This window comes from Mobula birostris, chromosome 16 (assembly GCF_030028105.1).
Source record: "Mobula birostris isolate sMobBir1 chromosome 16, sMobBir1.hap1, whole genome shotgun sequence".
Classification (NCBI taxonomy): Eukaryota; Metazoa; Chordata; class Chondrichthyes; order Myliobatiformes; family Myliobatidae; genus Mobula; species Mobula birostris.
Window position 1 is genome coordinate 58,858,553 of NC_092385.1, and position 21,015 is coordinate 58,879,567.

At 44.9% G+C, this 21,015-nt stretch overlaps 1 protein-coding gene across 2 annotated transcripts in view; it reads right to left on the reverse strand.

Moving 5' to 3' along the window:
- The window catches only part of LOC140211167 (protein SSUH2 homolog), a 76,812-nt gene that overhangs the window by 40,746 nt on the left and 15,051 nt on the right, over nt 1–21,015 (reverse strand). For both annotated transcript variants that reach the window (XM_072280713.1, XM_072280712.1), the window contains 3 exons: nt 14,892–14,990; nt 13,341–13,413; nt 11,340–11,469 (listed from right to left, as the gene is read on the reverse strand). In XM_072280713.1, coding sequence (XP_072136814.1) covers nt 11,340–11,469; nt 13,341–13,413; nt 14,892–14,990 — 302 coding nt within the window. The remainder of the gene's footprint in view (nt 1–11,339; nt 11,470–13,340; nt 13,414–14,891; nt 14,991–21,015) is intronic.

Sequence of the window (21,015 nt, forward strand, 5' to 3'; positions counted from 1 at the left end):
TAAAACGCTATATCACCTCTTTGTTCCAAAATAGAATTCAACCACTCTATTACCATACGTTCCATAAGTTTACACAAATGGGACGTTAAAGATATTGGTCTATAACTAGAAGGATCCAATGGGAGTTTTCCAGGTTTTAGAATAGGTACTACCACTGCCATTTTCCATGAATCAGAGTCAGAATCAGGTCTATTATCATCGGCATGTGACGGAGGAAAGGTGGCCTAAATTCCAAATATGATTCAAGAATGTTGGTTAATTTCTCGATATTTTCTTCATTCCTTTGAACTTTAGTAGCTCTACATGCTGAACTTCAGGGTTGCTTGGAACTTTATCCTATTTCTGGCAAAAATTTCAATCCTACCAATTCCAAGTCTATTCATAGAGATGATGATAGGTTTCCCTTCTTTTAAATGCAGAAAAAATAGATTTCCCTTCAGATTTCCAGTCATATCAAAAGAAGTGAACAACTTAAGTGATGGTATACTATGCAAATTTGTTGTTTTAGCTTGTGAGATAGATATTGAAGGCAAACAAAGTGATAATTTTTCTGCATAGTTCAACAATCACAGAAATTTAAAACATGCATTTGAAAATATTCATATTTCTGATCATGTGTTCCCATTATTCTGATAATATTTCTAATATTGCTGATTCTATCAGCAGCAATTAAATCAATATAATTTATGATAGGGTCTTTTAAGAGACTCCTGGACAGGTAAATGGAGCTCAAAAAAATAGAGGACTATGGGTAATTTCTAAGGTAAGGACATGTTCGGCACAGATTTGTGGGCTGAAGGGCCTGTATTATGCTGTAGGTTTTCTATGTTTCTAATTGTAATATTACCATAAGAGAGTTGTTGGCCATATGTTTAAACATACAATAACATATGTCATCCATTCCTGGAGCTGTCTAACCCATACTATTAATGGCTTTCTTAAATTCACACAAAGAACACTCTACATCACTAATACTATCTTTGCTACAGCTAGCTTCCAACACATCAGAGTATTCACTTGGAACCTTATCCCTACATTGTTTAGCCTCTTCACTTATATTATCTTGATTATGAATTGTAGCAAACGACCACGTCAGTAACTCGTCCTTCTCTGTTTCACGAACAATCGTATTGACTTCTTAAACCAACACTGGAATGTTATTAGCCCTGTGAATTCCACCCCCCCCCCATTTTTAATCATTCCCCAAACATCTCCAAGCTTAACACAATACTGTTACAATAGGACCTCCAGTAAAACTTTCTCACAACTTTCACTACTTTCCTCACCACGTTCTGTGCCCTTTTAAACTTAATAAGGTCACTCGGAGAGTGATACTTCTTAACTTTCCTAAATGCCTTATTTTTCTCCCTTATTGCCTCTGCACACGCTTCAATCCACCATGGTACAGCCTTTTTCCTATTAATGCCCTTTTTAATAGGAATCACTTCCACAGCAGTTTGATGAATATTGTGACATAACCTTTCATTGCAGAAATCCACATCATCCTCAACATTCAGCCCTGATAGACGTTCATCACATCAAACCTTAAACTTCTCCCAATATGCTTTACCAAAATTCCACTGCCTATAAGTGGCCTCCTGTCCCCTATATAAATCCACCCCCAAGCTTATAAATATAGGAAAATGATCGCTCCCCAATGTTTCATCTGCCATGACAGCCCACTCACTCACTCCAGTCAGAATGTTTGAAACTAAAGTCAAATCTGTAGCAGTTTCAGAACTACTAAGAACATTAAATCTCATGCGCCTCCCATCATTAAGACACACAAGATGTGAAATATCTAAAAATTCTTCTACAATCAAACCATTACCATCATTCTGCGGACAACCCCACAGTGAACTATGTGTGTTAAAATCCCTGCGCCATACATCCTTCAGTGAGCTCGAGCTACATATGATTTCCAACAAATCAATCAAAAGCTCTCCACAAGGGTTATAAAAATTTACCATTTTAATACCCCACCTGTTAAATTAAATACTTCTACTACCAGTGCCTCACATACTTAATTTACATGTACAACTCTATGTCCTATCCCTTTCCTTATAAAACTTGTAACACCACCCCCTCTACCAACTACAGTCGGCCCTCTGTATCCACAGGGGATTGGTTCCGGGAGGCCACGCAGATACCAAAATCCACAGATGCTCAAGTCCCTTATATAAAAGCCTAAGAGAGTTTGTGTGGTAAAATATATATATATATATATATTGTAACTGGGTGACCTGTCTGGACACGCCCCTCTGCTGACTTCTCCTGTGGCTCCTCCCACAGACCCCTGAATAAAGGCGATTGGGCCACTGCTCCTCCTCTCAGTCCAGGGGCAGATACTCAGCAGGGACGAGACCTATTTTACTGTTAATAAAAGCCTTTCAGTATTTACTCTACTTCCAGTCTTTTGGAGTAATTGATAGTGCATCAATTCTATTAACAGTAATTTTAAAACATGGAACACGTACTGAGACCCGACAAGTTAGACGTCGACCCACAAACACCTGAAGCCGGAAATGCTTTCGAACTCTGGCTGGCCTGCTTCGAATCATACCTAGAGGAGATTGAAGTGACCGAGTCCACCGCAAAGCGCAGAGTTCTCCTCTCCAGGGTCAGTCCACGGGTCTACTCGATGGTCAGAGACCAGCCGAGCTACGACGGCACGATGAGCGCCCTCAGAAGACAATACCTGCGGCTGGTAAACACCGTCGATGCACAACATCGTTTAGCGATGCGGCAGCAGCAGCCTGGAGAGTCGAGCGCTGAGTTCGTCTGGGCCCTACAGACACTCATGCGGACCTGCGACTGCCGGGAACTGACAGCCGAAGAGCACGCTGAGCTTCTAGTTAGAGACGCCTTCGTCACGGGGACCAGGTCAGTGTATGTGCACCAGTGGCTGCTGGAACACGCCGATCTTACCTTACGTTCGGCGACTGACACGCTGGAGGCTGCTCTGCACAACTTTGATGCTCTCCAGGCACGCGATCTCCCGATGGCCTCGTGGGCGCCGCAGACCCCGTAACCCGCCAGCGAATTGACAGCTGCTGCCAGTCGCGAGTCTGCGAAGTGCTACTTCTGCGGACTCGAGAAGCACCCCCAGAAACGCTGCCCGGCTACCTGCTCCAGCTGTGGAAAGAAGGGCCACTTCGCCAAGGCCTGTAAGTCCAAACCGCAAGTGGGATCAAGCAGCACCGCGTGCGAGGCATGGGGGTCGCCATCTTGCCTGCATGCCGCCACCATGTGCAAGACATGGGGCGGCCATCTTGGTCGGCACCACCTCGCACCGCCTACGACCCACGGGTGCTCACCAGGCACCCCACCGCGCCGGACTAAGACAGTGACTCAACTCTGGCCTCCGTGACCCTTGACCAAAGCGCTCCCCACCAGCTCGCAAGGTCAATGATGGACATCCTGGTGGAGGGGCGCAGGACAAGCTGCCTGTTTGACACAGGCAGCACGAACAGTTTTATCCACCTGGACACGGTGCAGCATTGCGGACTCGCGATACGGCCGGTAAGTCAGAGGGTCGCCATGGCTTCCGGGTCGCATACAACAGACATCCGGTGGGGTTGTGTAGCGACACTAGTGGTGCAGGGCACAGAATATCGAGACTTTAAGTTACTGGTCTTGCCTCAACTGTGTGCCCCTGTGCTATTGGGGCTCAACTTCCAGAGCCCCCAGAAAAGCGTGACAATAAAGTATGATGGGCCCCTCCCACCAACCACTGTTGTAAATCCCCTGTTTTGTAGAGATATGTCACGTACCCCGCTACTGACCACACACACACACCGACCCGTGCATCCCACCCAACATCATGCCAACTGCCACACTACCAACACCACTTGCGGCCTCTCCACCCTCAGGATCCCTCCCCCACCGCTGTTCGCCAACCTGAACCCTGACTGTAAACCCGTGGCAACTAAAAGCAGGAGGTACAGCGCGGGGGACAGAGCTTCCATTAAGTCGGAGGTACAGCAGCTGCTCAGGGAGGGGGTCATTGAGGCAAGCACAAGTCCTTGGAGGGCGCAGGTGGTCATTGTTCAGAACGGGGAGAAGAATAGGATGGTCGTGGACTATAGCCAGACCATCAATAGGTTCACGCAGCTCGACGCGTACCCTCTACCCCGCATCGTGGATATGGTCGGTCAGATAGCACAGTACAAGGTGTACTCGACCATAGACCTAAAATCCGCTTACCATCAGCTCCCCATCTGCTGGGAGGACCGCACTTACACCGCCTTCGAGGCGGATGGCAGGCTTTATCACTTCCTGCGCATCCCCTTCAGTGTCACGAATGGCGTATCTGTCTTCCAGAGGGAAATGAACCGGAAGGTGGACCAGTGCCAACTGAAGGCCACGTTCCCATATTTGGATAACATCACCATCTGCGGTCACGACCGGCAGGATCACGACTACAACCTCCAAAAATTTTTCTGGTGGCCAAAGCTTTCAACCTCACCTATATCAAGGACAAGTGTGTGTTCGGAACCACCCGACTTGCTATCCTTGGGTGTGTCATGGAGAATGGAGTCATTGGCCCTGACCCCGACCGTATGCGCCTCCTGTTGGAACTCCCTCTTCCCAACACCCTCAGAGCCCTCAAAAGGTGCCTGGGCTTCTTTTCATATTATGCCCAATGGGTCTCTAACTACGCAGACAAGGCCCGCCCCCTGGTCAAGTCCACCACATTCCCCTCTCTGCCGAGGCCTGCGCGGCCTTCAGCCGCATAAAAGGGGACATTGCCAAAGCAGCAATGTATGCGGTGGATGAGTCCATTCCCTTCCGAGTAGAGAGTGATGCCTCCGACTTTGCACTGGCTGCTACCCTCAACCAGATGGGAAGACCGGTGGCGTTCTTCTCCCGTACCCTTCAAGGCCCTGAAATTCGGCACTCTGCGGGAGAGAAAGAGGCCCAGGCCATAGTGGAAGCTATTAGGCACTGGAGGCACTATCTCGCCGGCAAAAAGTTCACCCTGCTGACTGACCAGCGCTCAGTCGCACTCGTGTTTAGTTACCAACAGCGGGGCAAAATCAAAAATGATAAAATTCTGAGGTGGAGAATCGAACTCTCCACCTTCAACTATGACATCATGTACAGGCCTGGGAAGCTCATCGAGCCCTCCGATGCCCTATCCCGGGGAATGTGCGCCAGCGTGCAGATCAACCGGCTATACGCCCTACATGTAGATCTTTGCCACCCAGGGGTCACCCGGCTTTTCCACTTCGTGAAAGCCTGGAACCTGCCTTACTCCCTAGAGGAGATCAGGACGATAACCAGGGACTGCCAAGTCTGCGCAGAGTGCAAACCGCACTTCTACCGACCCGAAAAGGCACAACTAGTCAAGGTCACCCGCCCCTTTGAGCGACTGAGTGTCGACTTTAAGGGCCCCCTTCCCTCCACCGACCGCAATGTGTACTTTCTTAACATTATCGACGAGTACTCACGGTTCCCCTTCGCCATCCCCTGCCCTGATACCACTACCATGTCAGTTATAAAAGCCCTGCGCAAGCTCTTCACTCTGTTCGGATACCCATGCTATATCCACAGTGACAGAGGGTCCTCGTTTATGAGTGACGAGCTGCGCCAATACCTACTGGCTAGGGGAATTGCAACCAGTAGGACCACGAGCTGTAATCCCCGGGGGAACGGACAGGTAGAGAAGGAGAATGGCACAGTGTGGAAAGCCACACTCTTAGCCCTCAGGTCAAAGGGACTGCCGGTCTCCCGCTGGCAGGAGGTCCTTCCCGAGGCACTCCACTCCATCCGCTCCCTGTTATGCACGGCCACCAATGCCACCCCTCATGAGCGGCTCTTTTCTTTTCCCAGAAAGTCGACCACTGGGACCACCCTACCAACTTGGCTGACGTCCCCGGGGCCAGTGCTGCTCCGGAAACATGCGAGGAGCAATAAATACTCCCCGATGGTCGAGAGGGTTCACTTACTTCATGTGAACCCCCAGTATGCCTATGTGGTTTTATCTGATGGGCGGGAGGATATGGTCTCCATCCGTGACCTGGCGCCCTCAGGAGCACCGGGCCCCTACCCTGAACACTCCGTGGTGACTATTAACCCCGTATCCACTGATGTATATAACCATGAGACTGTGCACTCCAAGCCCTACACAGACACCACACGACACTCCCATACGAGGCTCGATGCACACACACACACAGGATTACCGACGCCTAACGTGCTGGCACCTCAAGTCAGGCCGGAGCCAGCACAACCGCCATCGCCGATGCAATCACCACCGGTGCTACGTAGATCACAGCGACGGACTCGACCGCCTGATAGACTTAACCTGTAAATATACTTGTTTTAAATACTGTTAGTCACTTCACCCCGCGGGACTCTTTTTTAAAAAAAGAAGGGGTGAATGTGGTAAACCATATATATATATATATATATATATGTTGTAACTGGGTGACCTGTCTGGACACGCCCCTCTGCTGACTGCCCCTGTGGCTCCTCCCACAGACCCCTGACTAAAGGCGATTGGGCCACTGCTCCTCCTCTCAGTCCAGGGCAGATACTTGGCATGGTCGAGGTCACATTTTACTGTTAATAAAATCTTTTCAGTATTTACTCTACTTCCAGTCTTTTGGAGGAATTGATAGTGCATCAGCTCGTAAGGGTGTTACGAAAAGCAAAAATAACATCCAGCGTTTGTTTTGCAGCGAGCCGTTATAGAGACAGCGCACACCCCGAGCAGCGAGAGTGCTTTATCTCGATTTATTTTGTGTATCCGTTAGCAAGATGTGTCCTAAGGTATCAGAAAAGCCTAAGAGAGCATGTAAGAGTGTTACGCATAGCGTAAAACTGGACATAATTTAGCGTTTCGATCGTGGTGAACGAAATAAGGACATTGTGCGTGCGTTGAGCTCGCCTGCATCCACCATTCGTACTACTTACATGCAGAGAGAAAGAATCTTGAAAGCTGCCGATGTTACTATGGTTCTGCTGGTAGCATATCATTCCTGCTTTCACTATATATTCTGTTATTTTAGGTTTTATGTGCTATTTGGTATGATTTGGTAGGTTATTTTTAGGGTTCGGCTTACGAAAGGTTTCATAGGAACACTCTACTTTCGGATAGCGGGGGATACTTGTTCAGTATTTTCAATCCGCAAGTTGGTTGGTTGAATCCACAGATGCGGAACCCGCGGATACAGAGGACCAACTGTAATCTATCATGCCTAATTACAATATAATCCTGCAAAGCAAAGCTTAAATGTGGTAACAACCAAGGTACTGGAATACTGTACATGTAACATAAGGTGGATTTGATAAATCAGAAACAAGTTCCTTGAAGTCTTGACCATTAGAAATCTGGCTTCTTGCATTCCATTGCAATATTCTAATGTCCATTATGTACCTTCACAAGGAGACTGAAATACAGATACCCCACCCATCAGAGCTTCATTTACAGCTTCCCACGTAACATCTGTTATACTCAGATACTTCCAGCGGCTTTCACAATCATTTTAATTTTCTCTGTACGACTGGATGCCTGAGCAATACAATTCACCACACCTGTTATGAACATCACAAACTTCATTTTATCAACTAGTAAAGAATCTTCAGTAAGAGAAGTGTGATGCCGACATATAGCCTCTGGTTTCACATTCTGTTCTCTGACTGGTAATATTTTATTAATGTTTAGTTTAACTTCTTGCACAGCTTCCACATACGACATACCTAGCTGTACTTAAACCTGTTGAACTTCAGCACTTCTTAAACACTTCACATCCTCTATAAGCTGCACTATGTCCATCTCCCCAATTACAACAATTAAACTCTACACCTTCACATCTTCATATTTATGTTCCCCACCACACTTACTACGTCTTAGTTTCCCACGACATACTGCTGCAAACCTCTGACAGTTGTAACATCTAAGTGGGGATGGAATACAAGTTTGAATATTATAACTTACATACCCCAAACTAACTTCATCAAGGAGCTTTACCTCATCAAAACATATCAATACAGATAAACTATCCACCCTTTCCCCATCGCTGACTACTTGCAATCTCTTTATCTCCTTAACCTTGCCTCCCAATCAATGACCTCTCCTATCGAAATCGCCACCTGAACACCCAATACCCCTAACACCTCTATTTTCACAGACAAAATAGATACTGTCTTTTTGCAAAGTAGAGTCTTCAATCGTAATGCCTTCTCACTCTGCTTTTTATCCTTACAAATGATTAACACCTTCCGTCCTCTTAATGTAGAAGCACAATCTATATTCCCAAAGGCTGATTTTAACTCTGTAGTTAATTTAATGGGATTGCTAGAGGGCGGCTGTTCCAAGTCAAATTTAAACAATACTTTGAAGTCTCCTTCCTTTTTTTCAAAATATCCAGCCCTTCCTCTCCATCACTTGAAATCATTCCAATATTATAAAACCCTAATGCGCCCTCACCCGAACCCTCCATTTGCTGTTCCTTTCCCAGATCCTCCCCACTACCTGAACTTACACTATTTCCCAACATCCCCACACCATTCACAGCCACTCATCCGGCCGAGCCAAAACCTCGCGCCAACTGCAGCCAGCAGTTCAGCTGAAGCTGAGCCGAGCACATACAAGTTTCAATGATAGCCCCAAAGTCCAAATTCAGGAGCCAATCACAATCCAGCATCCCATCATTGTCAGCCAATCATAACCTAGCATTTAATCAGTGTCCCATCAAATCCTCAACTTGCATCTGCGACCAAATGAGAAGCTAATATCCCATTAGCAGGGACCAGTCATATCCTAGTCTTCCATAATCAGGGGCTAATAACATCCCACCTACCATTCTCAGCTCCTGTAGATATAGTAACTGTGGTTCCCGAGAATGGATTTTTCTTTTGATCAGTGATCCTTTGAATTTTTCACAAAGGAACATACAGTAGTGCTAGAAAGTTTGTGAACCCTGTAGAATTTTCTCTACTTCTGCTTAAATATGACCTAAAATGTGATCAGATCTTCACATAAGTACTAAAACTAGATAAAGAGAACACAATTAAATAAGTAACACTAAATATTATACTTGTTCATTTATTTATTGAGAAAAATGATATTTTTCTCATATTTGTGCAGAAATAGAGAAAATTCTACGGAGTTCATAAACTTTCTAGCATCACTGTACATGACAACAGATGATAAGATCCTGGTGTAAATGGGGAAGTGTGGGTGTTGGTGGAGAGATAAGGACCCTGTGAGATGAACTAGGGGACCAATAACGCTTTTACCATTCCCCTTTCTGGTTCTCTTCTTATCCCTTCCATTCTCTTCACTTGCCATCACCTCCCTCTGGTACCCCTCCTCCTTCTCTTTCTCCCATGGTCTACTCTCCTCTCCTGTCAGATTCCTTTGTTCTTCAGTTCTTTAACTTTTCCACCCATCACCTCCCTGCTTCTCTCTTCATCTTTACTCCCCCACCCACCCACCTTGCCACTCAACCGGTCTCACCTATCTCCTGCCAACGTGTACTCATTCCCCTCCCCCCACATTTTTATTCTGGCCTCTGCCCCTTCCTCTGCAGACCCGATGAAGGGTCTCCATCTGAAACACCAACTGCTATTCCCTTCTATACATGTTGAGTTTCTCCAGAATTTTGTGTGTCCAGAATCTCTTGTGTTTATATTCTGACCTCTTGCCCCTTCCTTTCCAATCCTGATGAAGGGTCTCAGCCCCAAAGGTCAACTGTTCCTTCCCCTCCATAGATACTACTTGACCAGCTGAGTTCCTTCAGCACTTTGTGTGTCTTTCACTGTTCATCTCGGTTCACACGTAAAGAATACAATCTTGTGTGCATTACAAGAGAGCAATGAAGCCTTTTGCATGCACGTTGCTGATTTAACAGCTGTGGCTCACGTCTCGCTCCAGAGGGTTAGTTCAGATCTAAATGACACTCCACTGCAACGAGGAAACACCGAACGTACTTTCTCTTGGACAAGAAATTTAACCAATTAAACCAAGGCTCCATTTGTCTTCAGGACACTATTATAGGTTCAATTACATAGCTTGAGTGTACGTTCAACAAACTCAGTGTTTTAGGAACACCTTCTACCCCTCCGCCATCATATTTCTGAACGGGTATTGAACCCATGAACACCACCTCATTATTGTTGCTCTCTTTAAGCACCATACATATACATAAATATATATACTGTACATATGTCTATATATATGTTGTATATACATATGCACACATAAATATACAGTACACACACACCCATTGGAATCTGGTTAATTGGGCCATTGGTTAATTGGGCAGTCATTTATTTGGGACATTATGCCACTTAATTGGGACAGGAAACTGTTGCCGAACAGTTTCTAACTAGCGTCAGTCACATTCACTTGTGTGACCGTGAAGGCGTTACACAGCACTTGGAGCAAACAGTTTTTAAAATAGCATCACTTGCGTGTGTTTGTGTTCTTGTCACTGATAGTTGGTTAGAAATAAGCAGTAAGACAATTCAGAACTGTTTTGCTCTCTGCGGTTTCAAGCATTCAAGCTTGGAGATGCTAGAAATCACTGGGAGCGAAAATAAAGTAATTTCACTACTTCAACAAGTTAGAAACTATGAAGGTATTGACAATCATCTTGAATGTTACAATGAAAATTAAAATTGGAGATGTAACTGTCAAAAACTTTGTATGGAGGCAGTCCATTATCTGCACTAGATATCTGTGCTAATTTTGTTCATTTATTAACATTCAGTTAGTCCTGACGAAGGGTCTTGGCCTGAAACGTCGACTGTACCTCTTCCTAGAGATGCTCCCTGGCCTGCTGCGTCCACCAGCAACTTTGATGTGTGTTGCTTGAATTTCCAGCATCTGCAGAATTCCTGTTGTTTGTTGTTTGTTCATTTATAGTTTTTTATATACCCTTTCAACAATTTCCATGAAACTTCAGCTATTTGGGGCAGAAGTCCAATTGGGCCAAAATGGACTGGTCCCGATGTGTCCCAATTAACCAGAATCCACCGTGTATGAATATATACAATTGTGATTTATAATATATCTTATTTATTGCACTCACTGATGCTGTAAAACAACAAATTTCACGACATACGTCAGTGATAATATACATGAGTCTGATTCTGATGTCTTTGCCAATGTTTTTCATTCAACCAACTTAAAATCTTTATTTGGTTATAATCATTCTGGTTTTGGTGTGTCCCATCAGTGTGCGAACAGGCAGCTTAAATTCTTCCAAAAGTACTTAAGTTACTGGAAGTTGCTTCGGACATTATAATGTTGCAATAGGACAATGTCCTTACACTGCCTGCCAGACAACACAGACAACACATTGACCTCAGAACAAGCACCTTACCCTGTACATGTTGAATGGTGTGAGGTCCTGAAAGACCATCTCGCGGGTGGGTCTGCCACTGTAACAGCAGTGAGCCGTCGCAAACTGCGCCAGCGCCTCTCTCGCTACATCTTCAGTGATGGACGGAATTCTAGAGGCAAGTAAAATGGTCACTAGGATATCAAGCTGACATCCCGGGATTTATAGTGACTGCCATACCATCCCCATTCACTCCGTGTTCATGGTCACGGGTGGTTTTCCAGCCAATACTAATCCCTCAGTCATCATCTCCATTTCACTGACCACTTCCACAACTACAGTGATGTAGAACAATCAGTGGGCGGGGGAGATGGAAGTAACTGCTGGAATTATTACTGTAACACTGACTCAGAATTAGAATGTAAATATTAAAAAAAAATTCTTTCTCCCAGGGAGACTGGCTTATCTGGGCCAAGGAGTCATAATAAATTAATTATAATTTATCATTCATTACTATTGATGTAGCCAATAGAGCCTCTACCTCAAGGCTCTGTGACCCAGGTACGATTCTGACCTCCACTGCTTTCTGTATGGAGTTCGCAAGGTCTCCCTGTGACCATGTGGGTTTCCTCCAGGTAGCCTCAGTCTACCCCCATATGCCAAGATTTGGATTGTGGTTCTACCTTGTCTTACACATTGCCAACCTGTCTGTACTTTTCTGTAACTGCGACACGAACACTATATTCTTCAATTCTATTGTAATTGGATGGAACAGTAGTGCAGCAGTTAGCATAAAGCCACTACAGTACCAGCAACCCGGGTTCAATTTCACCACGGTCTGTACTTTCTCCCCATGACCACGTGGGTTTCCTCCTGGTATGCCGGTTTCCTCCCATACTCCAAAGGTGTATGGGCTGCAAGGTTAAAATTGGTCACATGGGTGTAATTGGGATGTGAGGACTCGTAAGTTACTCTCTCTAAATTAAAAATAAAAATAAATAAAATTATTCATTTTTACTACCTCTGTGTATTACGTAGGGCATGGGTTGTCTAAATGGCATGCAAACAAGAATGATCTCCATTGTATCTCGGTACATGTGACAACAATAATCCAATTGCCAGTGTCAGTAACTGGTAACTGTTAGGGTACGGGTGAGTGATTGAATCTGGGGAACAAACATTGAGAGTGAGGGAGGAATGGATTACAGGGAAACGGGGGAATGGGATTGCTCTGTGAGGCAGCTGTGACTCAGTGAGCTGAAGGACCTCAATGTCATAAAAAATAATTAATGTGAAACATATATGAATAATGCAACCATAAGCTAACACCATTTGATGAATTCATTCACCACTCTAACGGTGAAGGAAACCAAGCCTACAACAGATTTGTGATCAAGTTTACAAGAGATTGAGCAAGCTTAAAGAGGAGGGATTTATTTAGCCAGAGGGTGGTGAATCTGAGGACGGCTGTGGAGGACCTTATTATGTACATTTAAAGCAAAAGTTGACAGGCTCTTGATTAATAAAGGTGTAAAAGGTTACGGGGAGAAGGCAGAAGAAAGGGGTTAAGAGGGATAATAAATCAGCCTTGATGGAATGGCAGAGCAGACTCATTAGGCCAATTGGCCCAATTCTGCTCCCATGTCTTATGGACATGGGTGATGGTTTCAAACTGAACGGAACTGGGTGGCAGAGTAGCGTAGCCTTTAACACAATCGCTTTACAGCACCAGCGATCATTGGTCGGGATTCAATTCTCGCTGCTGTCTATATCTCCCCCTATGACTGCGTGGGGTTCCCCTGGGCACTCCAGTTCCCTCCCACACTCCAAAGATGTAGAGTCAGGGTTAGTCGGTTATGGGCCTGCTACGTTGCTGCTGGGCATGTGGCAACACTTGTGGGCTACCAATCACATTCCTTGCTGATCTGATTTGAGGCAGAAGATGCATGTCACTGTATGCTTCAATGTATACATGACTAATATTTACATCTCCCGCCAGTAACTGAGAGGTGGCAACTCATGGCCTTTAACAAGATCCCATACCTCCACTCCAGCTGGGGCTGTGGTCGCTCCCTCTTGTCCGACGGGTTGGTTGGTGGACAAATGTAGTTTCCATCTGGAATGAGATGATTTGAGTCACAGAAGTCTCAATTAGCAACAAATCCTAACTGATGGAGTTAAAATGATAGGACAGACTCCAAATCAGAAGTCGACTAGTGTTGAGTTGTCTGGGGCACTACGGGAGTTTCCATACCTAGAGCTCTGTAACTGAGACTGGTTTATGGACGACATGTGGTCCCAGCTCTAAAGCATGCCTCGGTTACTAACCCTAGGCTACTCTGGAGAGCCTCCCAAAGCCCCCACCTCTACTACCAGCAGGACAAGGGCAGGGGAACACCAGCACCTGCAGATTCCCTGTGGTGTCACACACCATCCTGACTGTGGCCACTTTATTAGGAAATTCCTAAAGCTAATAAAGTGAACCTTGTGTGTATGTTCATGATCTTCTGCTACTGCAGATGTCCACTTCAAAGATCCGTGTGTTGTGCATTCAGAAATGCTCTTCTGCACACCACTGATGTAACACATAGTCATTTGAGTTACTGTTGCCGTCTGTCCATTCTCCTCTGACCTCTCTCATTAACAAGGGGTTTTCACCCACTGTGGAAGGTTTTTTTTGTACCATTCTCTGTAAGTTCTAGAGACTGTTGTGTGTGAACAAGGGATCAGCAGTTCTTGAGATACTCAAACCACCCCATCTAGCATCAACAATCATTCCACTGTCAAAGTCACTTAAATCATATTTCTTCCCCATTCTGATATTTGATCTGCACAGCAGATGAACCTCTTGACCATGTCTACATACTTTTATGCGTTAGGTTGCTGCCAAATGATTAGATATTTGCATTAATGAGCAGGTGTATAGGTGTACCTAATAAAATGGTCACTGAGTAAATCACAAGTACTTCATCACTGCTGGACATCCCTGCCCAGCAGCGCTGTGGGAGGGACTTCGCCAGAAGAACAGCTACAATTCGAGGAGTGGTTCACTCCCGCCTTCTCAAGGACACTTAGGAGTTGGCGGTAAGTGCTGACATTGCTAGATACACCATGATCACAATAAATTTAAAAAATTGCACACTGCTTGTCAATAGGGCACCAGTGAGCTCAGACTACGAGGGGCATCACTGGCCATCCCTAGAACCTCCAGTGCAACTCATGGGACAGTGACTTGGAACTGGGAACTCCGCCGACATCAGACAGGGCAGCCAGAGGTTTTACTCACACAGCTCATATGGGCATCTGCTTTCAGTTAAATCAGTGCTTTATCTTTCTAAAGTAACTTTTACTCAGGAGCAGTAATGGATCGATCTCCAGCTTAGAATGAGTGACAGGCCCAGGACAAAAGTAATCACACCTCAATGTGTGTGTGTGTGTGTGTGTGTGTATGTGTGTGTGTGTGTGTGTGTGTGCGCGCGCGTGCGTGCGTGTGTGTGTGTGCGTGTGTGCGTGTGTGTGCGTGTGTGTGTGTGCGCGTGTGCGCGCGTGTGCGTGTGTGCGTGTGCGCGTGTGGAGGTTTTACACCATACCTACCACCGCCAGCGACTGTCCCCTCATAGCCTGTCACCTGGTCCAGCATTTCAATCGGGGGTGCGGTGGGGCCCTCCTCATCCTCCAGATCCTCTGGTCCATCTGCAGAAAACGGTGAGAGTTAGAAGGATGTCATGGCCATAACAACTTCATGTATCCAAGTACTGAGTACAGGAGTTGGGATGTTCTGTTGAAGTTGTACAAGACCATAAGACCATAAGACAAAGGAGCAGAAGTAGGCCATTCGGCCCATCGAGTCTGCTCCGCCATTTTATCATGAGCTGATCCATTTTGTCCTATTTAGTCCCACTCCCCTGTCTTCTCACCATAACCTTTGATGCCCTGGCTACTCAGATACCTATCAATCTCTGCCTTAAATACACAAAATGACTTGGCCTCCACTGCTGCCCGTGGCAACAAATTCCATAGATTCACCACCCTCTGACTAAAAAAATTTCTTCGCATTTCTGTTCTGAATGGGCGCCCTTCAATCCTTAAGTCATGCCCTCTCGTACTAGACTGCCCCATCATGGGAAACAACTTTGCCACATCCACTCTGTCCATGCCTTTTAACATTCGAAATGTTTCTATGAGGTCTCCCCTCATTCTTCTAAACTCCAAGGAATACAGTCCAAGAGCGGACAAATGTTCCTCATATGTTAACCCTCTCATTCCCGGAATTATTCTAGTGAATCTTCTCTGTACCCTCTCCAACGTCAGCACATCCTTTCTTAAATAAGGAGACCAAAACTGCCCACAGTACTCCAAGTGAGGTCTCACCAGCGCCTTATAGAGCCTCAACATCACATCCCTGCTCCTATACTCTATTTCTCTAGAAATGAATGCCAACATTGCATTTGCCTTCTTCACTACTGACTCAACCTGGAGGTTAACCTTAAGGGTATCCTGTACGTCGACTCCCAAGTCCCGTTGCATCTCAGAACTTTGAATTCTTTCCTCATTTAAATAATATTCTGCCCGTTTATTTTTTCTGCCAAAGTGTATAACCATACACTTTCCAACGTTGTACTTCATTTGCCACTTCTTTGCCCATTCTTCCAATCTATCCAAGTCTCTCTTCAGACTCTCCATTTCCTCAGCACTACCGGCCCCTCCACCTATCTTCGTATCGTCAGCAAACTTAGCCACAAAGCCATCTATTCCATAATCTAAATCGTTGATGTACAATGTAAAAAGAAGCGGCCCCAACACTGATCCCTGTGGGGTAAAAGGACCCTGATGGCAGTTATTTATAGGCCTCCAAACAGCTGCAGGGATGTGGACTACAAATTACAACTGGAAATAGAAAAGAGTATAAGACATTGGTGGGGCCGAATCTGGAGTATTGTGTGCAGTTTTGGTCACCTACTTATATGGAAGATATCAATGAAGATTGAAAGAGTACAGGGAACATTTACAAGGGTGTTGCTGGGACTTGAGGACCTGAGTTATAAGGAAAGGTTGAATAGGTTAGGACTTCACTCCCGGAGCATAAGAAAATGAGGGGAGATTTGAAAGTGGCATACAGAATTATGAGGGTAAATGCAAGCGGGCATTTTCCACTGAGGTTGGGTGAGACTAGAACTAGATGTTGTGGGTTAAGGGTGAAAGGAGAAATGTTTCAGGGGAACCCGAGAAGTAACTTGGGTCCACAGCCACAACCTCTTCACCAGCGCAGGATGAAGGAAGGGGCGAAATGATAACACAGGGGGAAGCATAACACCGCTATAGTGCCAGCGACCCGGGCTCAATTCCCACCGCTGTTTGTACGCTCTCCCCATGACCGCGTGAGATTCCTCCGGGTGCTCCAGTTCCTCCCATGTTCCCAAGACGCACAGGTCACATGGGTCAGATGGGCCTGTTACTGTGGCGTATCTCTAAGTAAAATAAATTAAAATATAAAATAAAGAGACGGAGAGGGACCTGGCCAGGGGTCAATGACCTTCTGGGAACAAAGCTCCATCAGGCCCATCCAGCAGTGTGTTCACATGTTGCAGTGGTTTCTATGGGGTCAACCGAAGGTGTTATTCTCCTTTTTAAATGTATACTTTACAATCGCAAGCTCCTGCTGGACATGAAGAACTTAAATTAGTGTAGCAGGTCAGCGAGTTGCTCGTAGGCAGCGAAACAGGAGCTGGACTCGGTGCGGATTGTGTTGCTGCCTACGCCAGAGAGGCGCCGGAGGAGTCGGTACGTGAAGACGCTGTGCAGCGTAACAGAAAGTGATCGCCCTTGTTGCTTTTCTCGTGATCACAAGACCCTGTCGGACATTGTTAATGTGGAATGCTGCAAGTCTGATTGACTGATTTATTGGCGGATGGCAGGGGAGTAGTGTGGCCTCAGTCGTAGCGAGGACCGGGCCTCAAGCCGCGGTGTCACCAGTTTACAGCTGCCCAGGAGAGGAGCATCGGAGTTGGTGTGCTCTGCCAGAGGCAGTGTGGTGCGGCAAAAAAACTGGAGTCAGTGCTGCCCCCCAGTGTTCGCTCAGCAGAAGACAGGCTGTATTGTGTTCAACTGCAGTTTTCTGCAATGTTCATGGACTCAGGGTCTTGAACTATATATTTTTTGTGTGACTGTATTTTGCTATTTTATATGTGCCTTGTGCTGTGTGTGAATGTTAGTACTGTATTTTACACCTTGATCCTGGAGTAACACTGTTTCATTTGGCTGTATCATGGATATTCATGTATGGTTGAATGACAATTAAATGCTAAACTTGAATTTAAACATACTCATCGTAAAAGGTCAATGTGATCTGCTCACTCTGAGGCCAGGGCATTAAGGATCCATTCCTGCTTCTCTCGGCCCATGGAGCAAAGGCCCCAGTGTCCATGAAACTTTTATCTTCAGGTTTGGACTGGGAGCCAGTAGTGGGGATGGTGGAGTGTACCTCCACTCCTCACAGTTTGGGGCTCATCAGTGGTGAGGCCACTGAGCTCTCTTCTTGACTAGAAGAGGTGACATCTCCTTCCCCTTGAGGGGGAGCACCTGGATGGTGATCTCCTACCTTCCCAGAGGGGCCCTGAGGCTTCAGCCAGTGTCAGATGGCAGTCAGTAGAACTAAGGTTTTCCTATCTTCAACAGCAGAGACAATCACTTCCTGAGGACCCAAACACTATTTCATATTTTCTTCCAAGAGGCAAAGACGTGGTAGGGCAGTGAGGAGTGCAGTACAACAGAAGGAGCTGGGAACAGACCCATAATTTCCTGGAAAGTAGTGTCATAGGTAGATAGGGTCGTAAAGGGAGCTTTTGGCATATTGGCCTTTATAAGTTGAGTACAGGAGTTGGGATGTTATGTTAAAAGTTGTACAAGACATTGGTGAGTCCTAATTTGGAGTGATAGAGTCATAGAAAAGTGCAGCACAGAAACAGGCCTTTCTGCCCATCTAGTCCATGCCAAACTATTTAAATTGCCCAGCCCCATCAACTGGCACAGGAACCATATCCCTCCATACTCCTCCCATCCAAACTTCTCTTAAATGTTGAAATCAAAATCACATCCGCCACTTGCTCTGGCAGCTTGTTCCACACTCTCATGGCCCTCTGAGTGAAGAAGTTTCCCCCCATGTCCCCCTTAAACATTTCACCTTTCACCCTTAAGCCATCACCTCTAGCTGTAGTCTCACCCAACTTCAGTAGAAAAAGGCTGCTTGCATTTATACTTTACTTTATAAACTTATTTACTTTATTTACCTTATCTATACCCCTCATAATTTTATATACCTCTATTAAATATCCCCTCAAATGTCTATGTTCTAGGAAATAAAGTTCTAACCTATTCAACCTTTCCTCCAGTCCCAGCAACATTCTTGTAAATTTTCTCTGTTTTCTTTCAACCTTATTTACATCTTTCCTGTAGGTAGGTGGCCAAAACTGCACACAGTTCTCCAAATTAGGCTTCACCAACGTCTTATACAACTTCAACATAACATCACAACTCCTGTTCTCAATACTTTGATCTAAGAAGGCAAATGTGCCAAAAGCTCTCTTTACGACCCTATCTACCTATGATGCCGCTTTCAATGGATTATGGACCTGTATTCACAGATCCCTTTGCTCTTCTGCACTCCTGTGTGCCCGACCTCTCACTGTGTAAGACCTACTCTGGTTGGTTCATCCAAAGTGCTGCACGTCATACTTGTCTGCATTAAATTCCATCTTCCATTTTCTAGCCCATTTTTCCAGCCTGTGCCGATCCCTCTGCAAGATCTGATAGTCTTCTTCACTGTCCACTGCACTCCCAATCTTGGTGTCATCTGCAAATTTGCTGATCCAGTTAACCACATTATCATTCAGATCGTTGATATAAATGACAAACAACAGTGGACCCAGCATCGATCCCTGCCGCACTCTACTAGTCACAGACCTTCAGTCAGAGAGGCAGCCATCTACTATCGCTCTCTGGTTTTTCCAGCAAAGTCCATTTCTAACCCAATTTACTATCTCATCTTGAATGTCAGGCAACTGAATCTTCTTGACCAACCCACCACGTGGGAGCTTGTTAAATGCTTTACTGAAGTCCATGTAAATAGCATCTGCTGCCTTGCCTTCATCATTTTTCTTAGTAACATCCTCGAAAAACTCCATAAGATTCGTTAGACATGACCTATTACGCACAACTCATGTTGACAATCCCTGTCTATCCAAATACTCATATATATCCAGTCTCTTAGAATACCTTCCATTAACTTTCCCACTACTGATATCAGGCTCACCAGCCTATAATTCCCTGGTTTATTTTCAGAGCCTTTCAATAACAGTGGAACAAGATTGGATATCCTCCAATCCTCCGGCACCTCACTTGTTGCTATAGTTGATTTAAATATCCCTGCTAGGGCTCCTGCAATTTCTGCATGAGCCTCTCACAGGGTCCAAGGGATTTATCCATCCTAATTTGCCTCCAGACAGCAAACACCTCCTCCTCTGTAATGACCTCGCTGCTGTTTTGCCTCACTTCTACAGACTCTGTGTCCGTCTCCCGAGTAAATCATCATCATCATCATGTGCTGTGTCGTATGGCGTGAGCAATCCTGGTCCGGGCTGTGTCTTTACTAGATGGGTGACCCCAGCCATTATCTTTCTTTTTCAATATTTTTATTAATTACTTGCATAGATGAATACAAAATACATTATGATATTATGGTAACAGAAAAAAGGTTGAAATGCCCCATATCTATGTATAGTAAATTAACCATAATATTGAAAAGGTATATTTTATTCTAATCTAAAGCAAAATCAAAACGCCATAACAAAAAAAGAGAAAGAAAAAACAGCTGTTTGGTCAAAAGAAAAGGAAAAAAAATCTTAGACATATAGTCGTAAATTCAAACATATAATAGGCATCATCATTGCTGAGCAAGTCGAAGATTGTGAAAGTAGTTCCAAAAAGGTCCCCATAATGTGAAAAAATCTTGTCTAGGTATAGAAATAGAACACCTAATCTTCTCTAGATTTAAACATGACATAACATCAATCAACCAATGGGCATGAGAAGGCGGAGCGGCATCTTTCCATTTAAACAACAAAACTCTTCTGGCTAAAAGAGAAATAAAAGTCAAAATCTGCACATCATTCGGCTTAAGAGTAAAATCATTTCCTCCAACAATGCCAAACAAGGCAGTCAGAGGATTGGGTTTAAAGTTTACTTTAAAAAGCTCCGAGAAAGTTTGAAATACTTCTTTCCAAAATTTATCAAGCTGCGGGCAGGACCAAAACATATGAATTAGAGATGCCTCTTCGACATTACACCTAATACAGTATGGAGAAAAATCTGAGTAAAAACGAGAGAGCTTATCTTTAGTCATGTAGGCTCTATGAACCACTTTAAATTGTACAAGAGAGTGACGCACACATTGCGAAGAGGTGTGAACAAGTTTAAAAATTTCATTCCAAGTATCCTCATCAATTAAAATCTGTAGGTCTTGTTCCCAGAGGTTTTTAATTTTGTCTAATGGAATGTTTCTCATTGCCAACAGCATACTATAAATATTAGAAATAAATCCATTATGAAAAGGTTTCAGAGTAAAAATTGTATCAATTAAATTCTTATCTGGAAATTTAGGAAATGTATGAAGTTGAGAACGCAAAAAGTCTCTAATTTGTAAATACCTAAAAAAGTGAGCTTT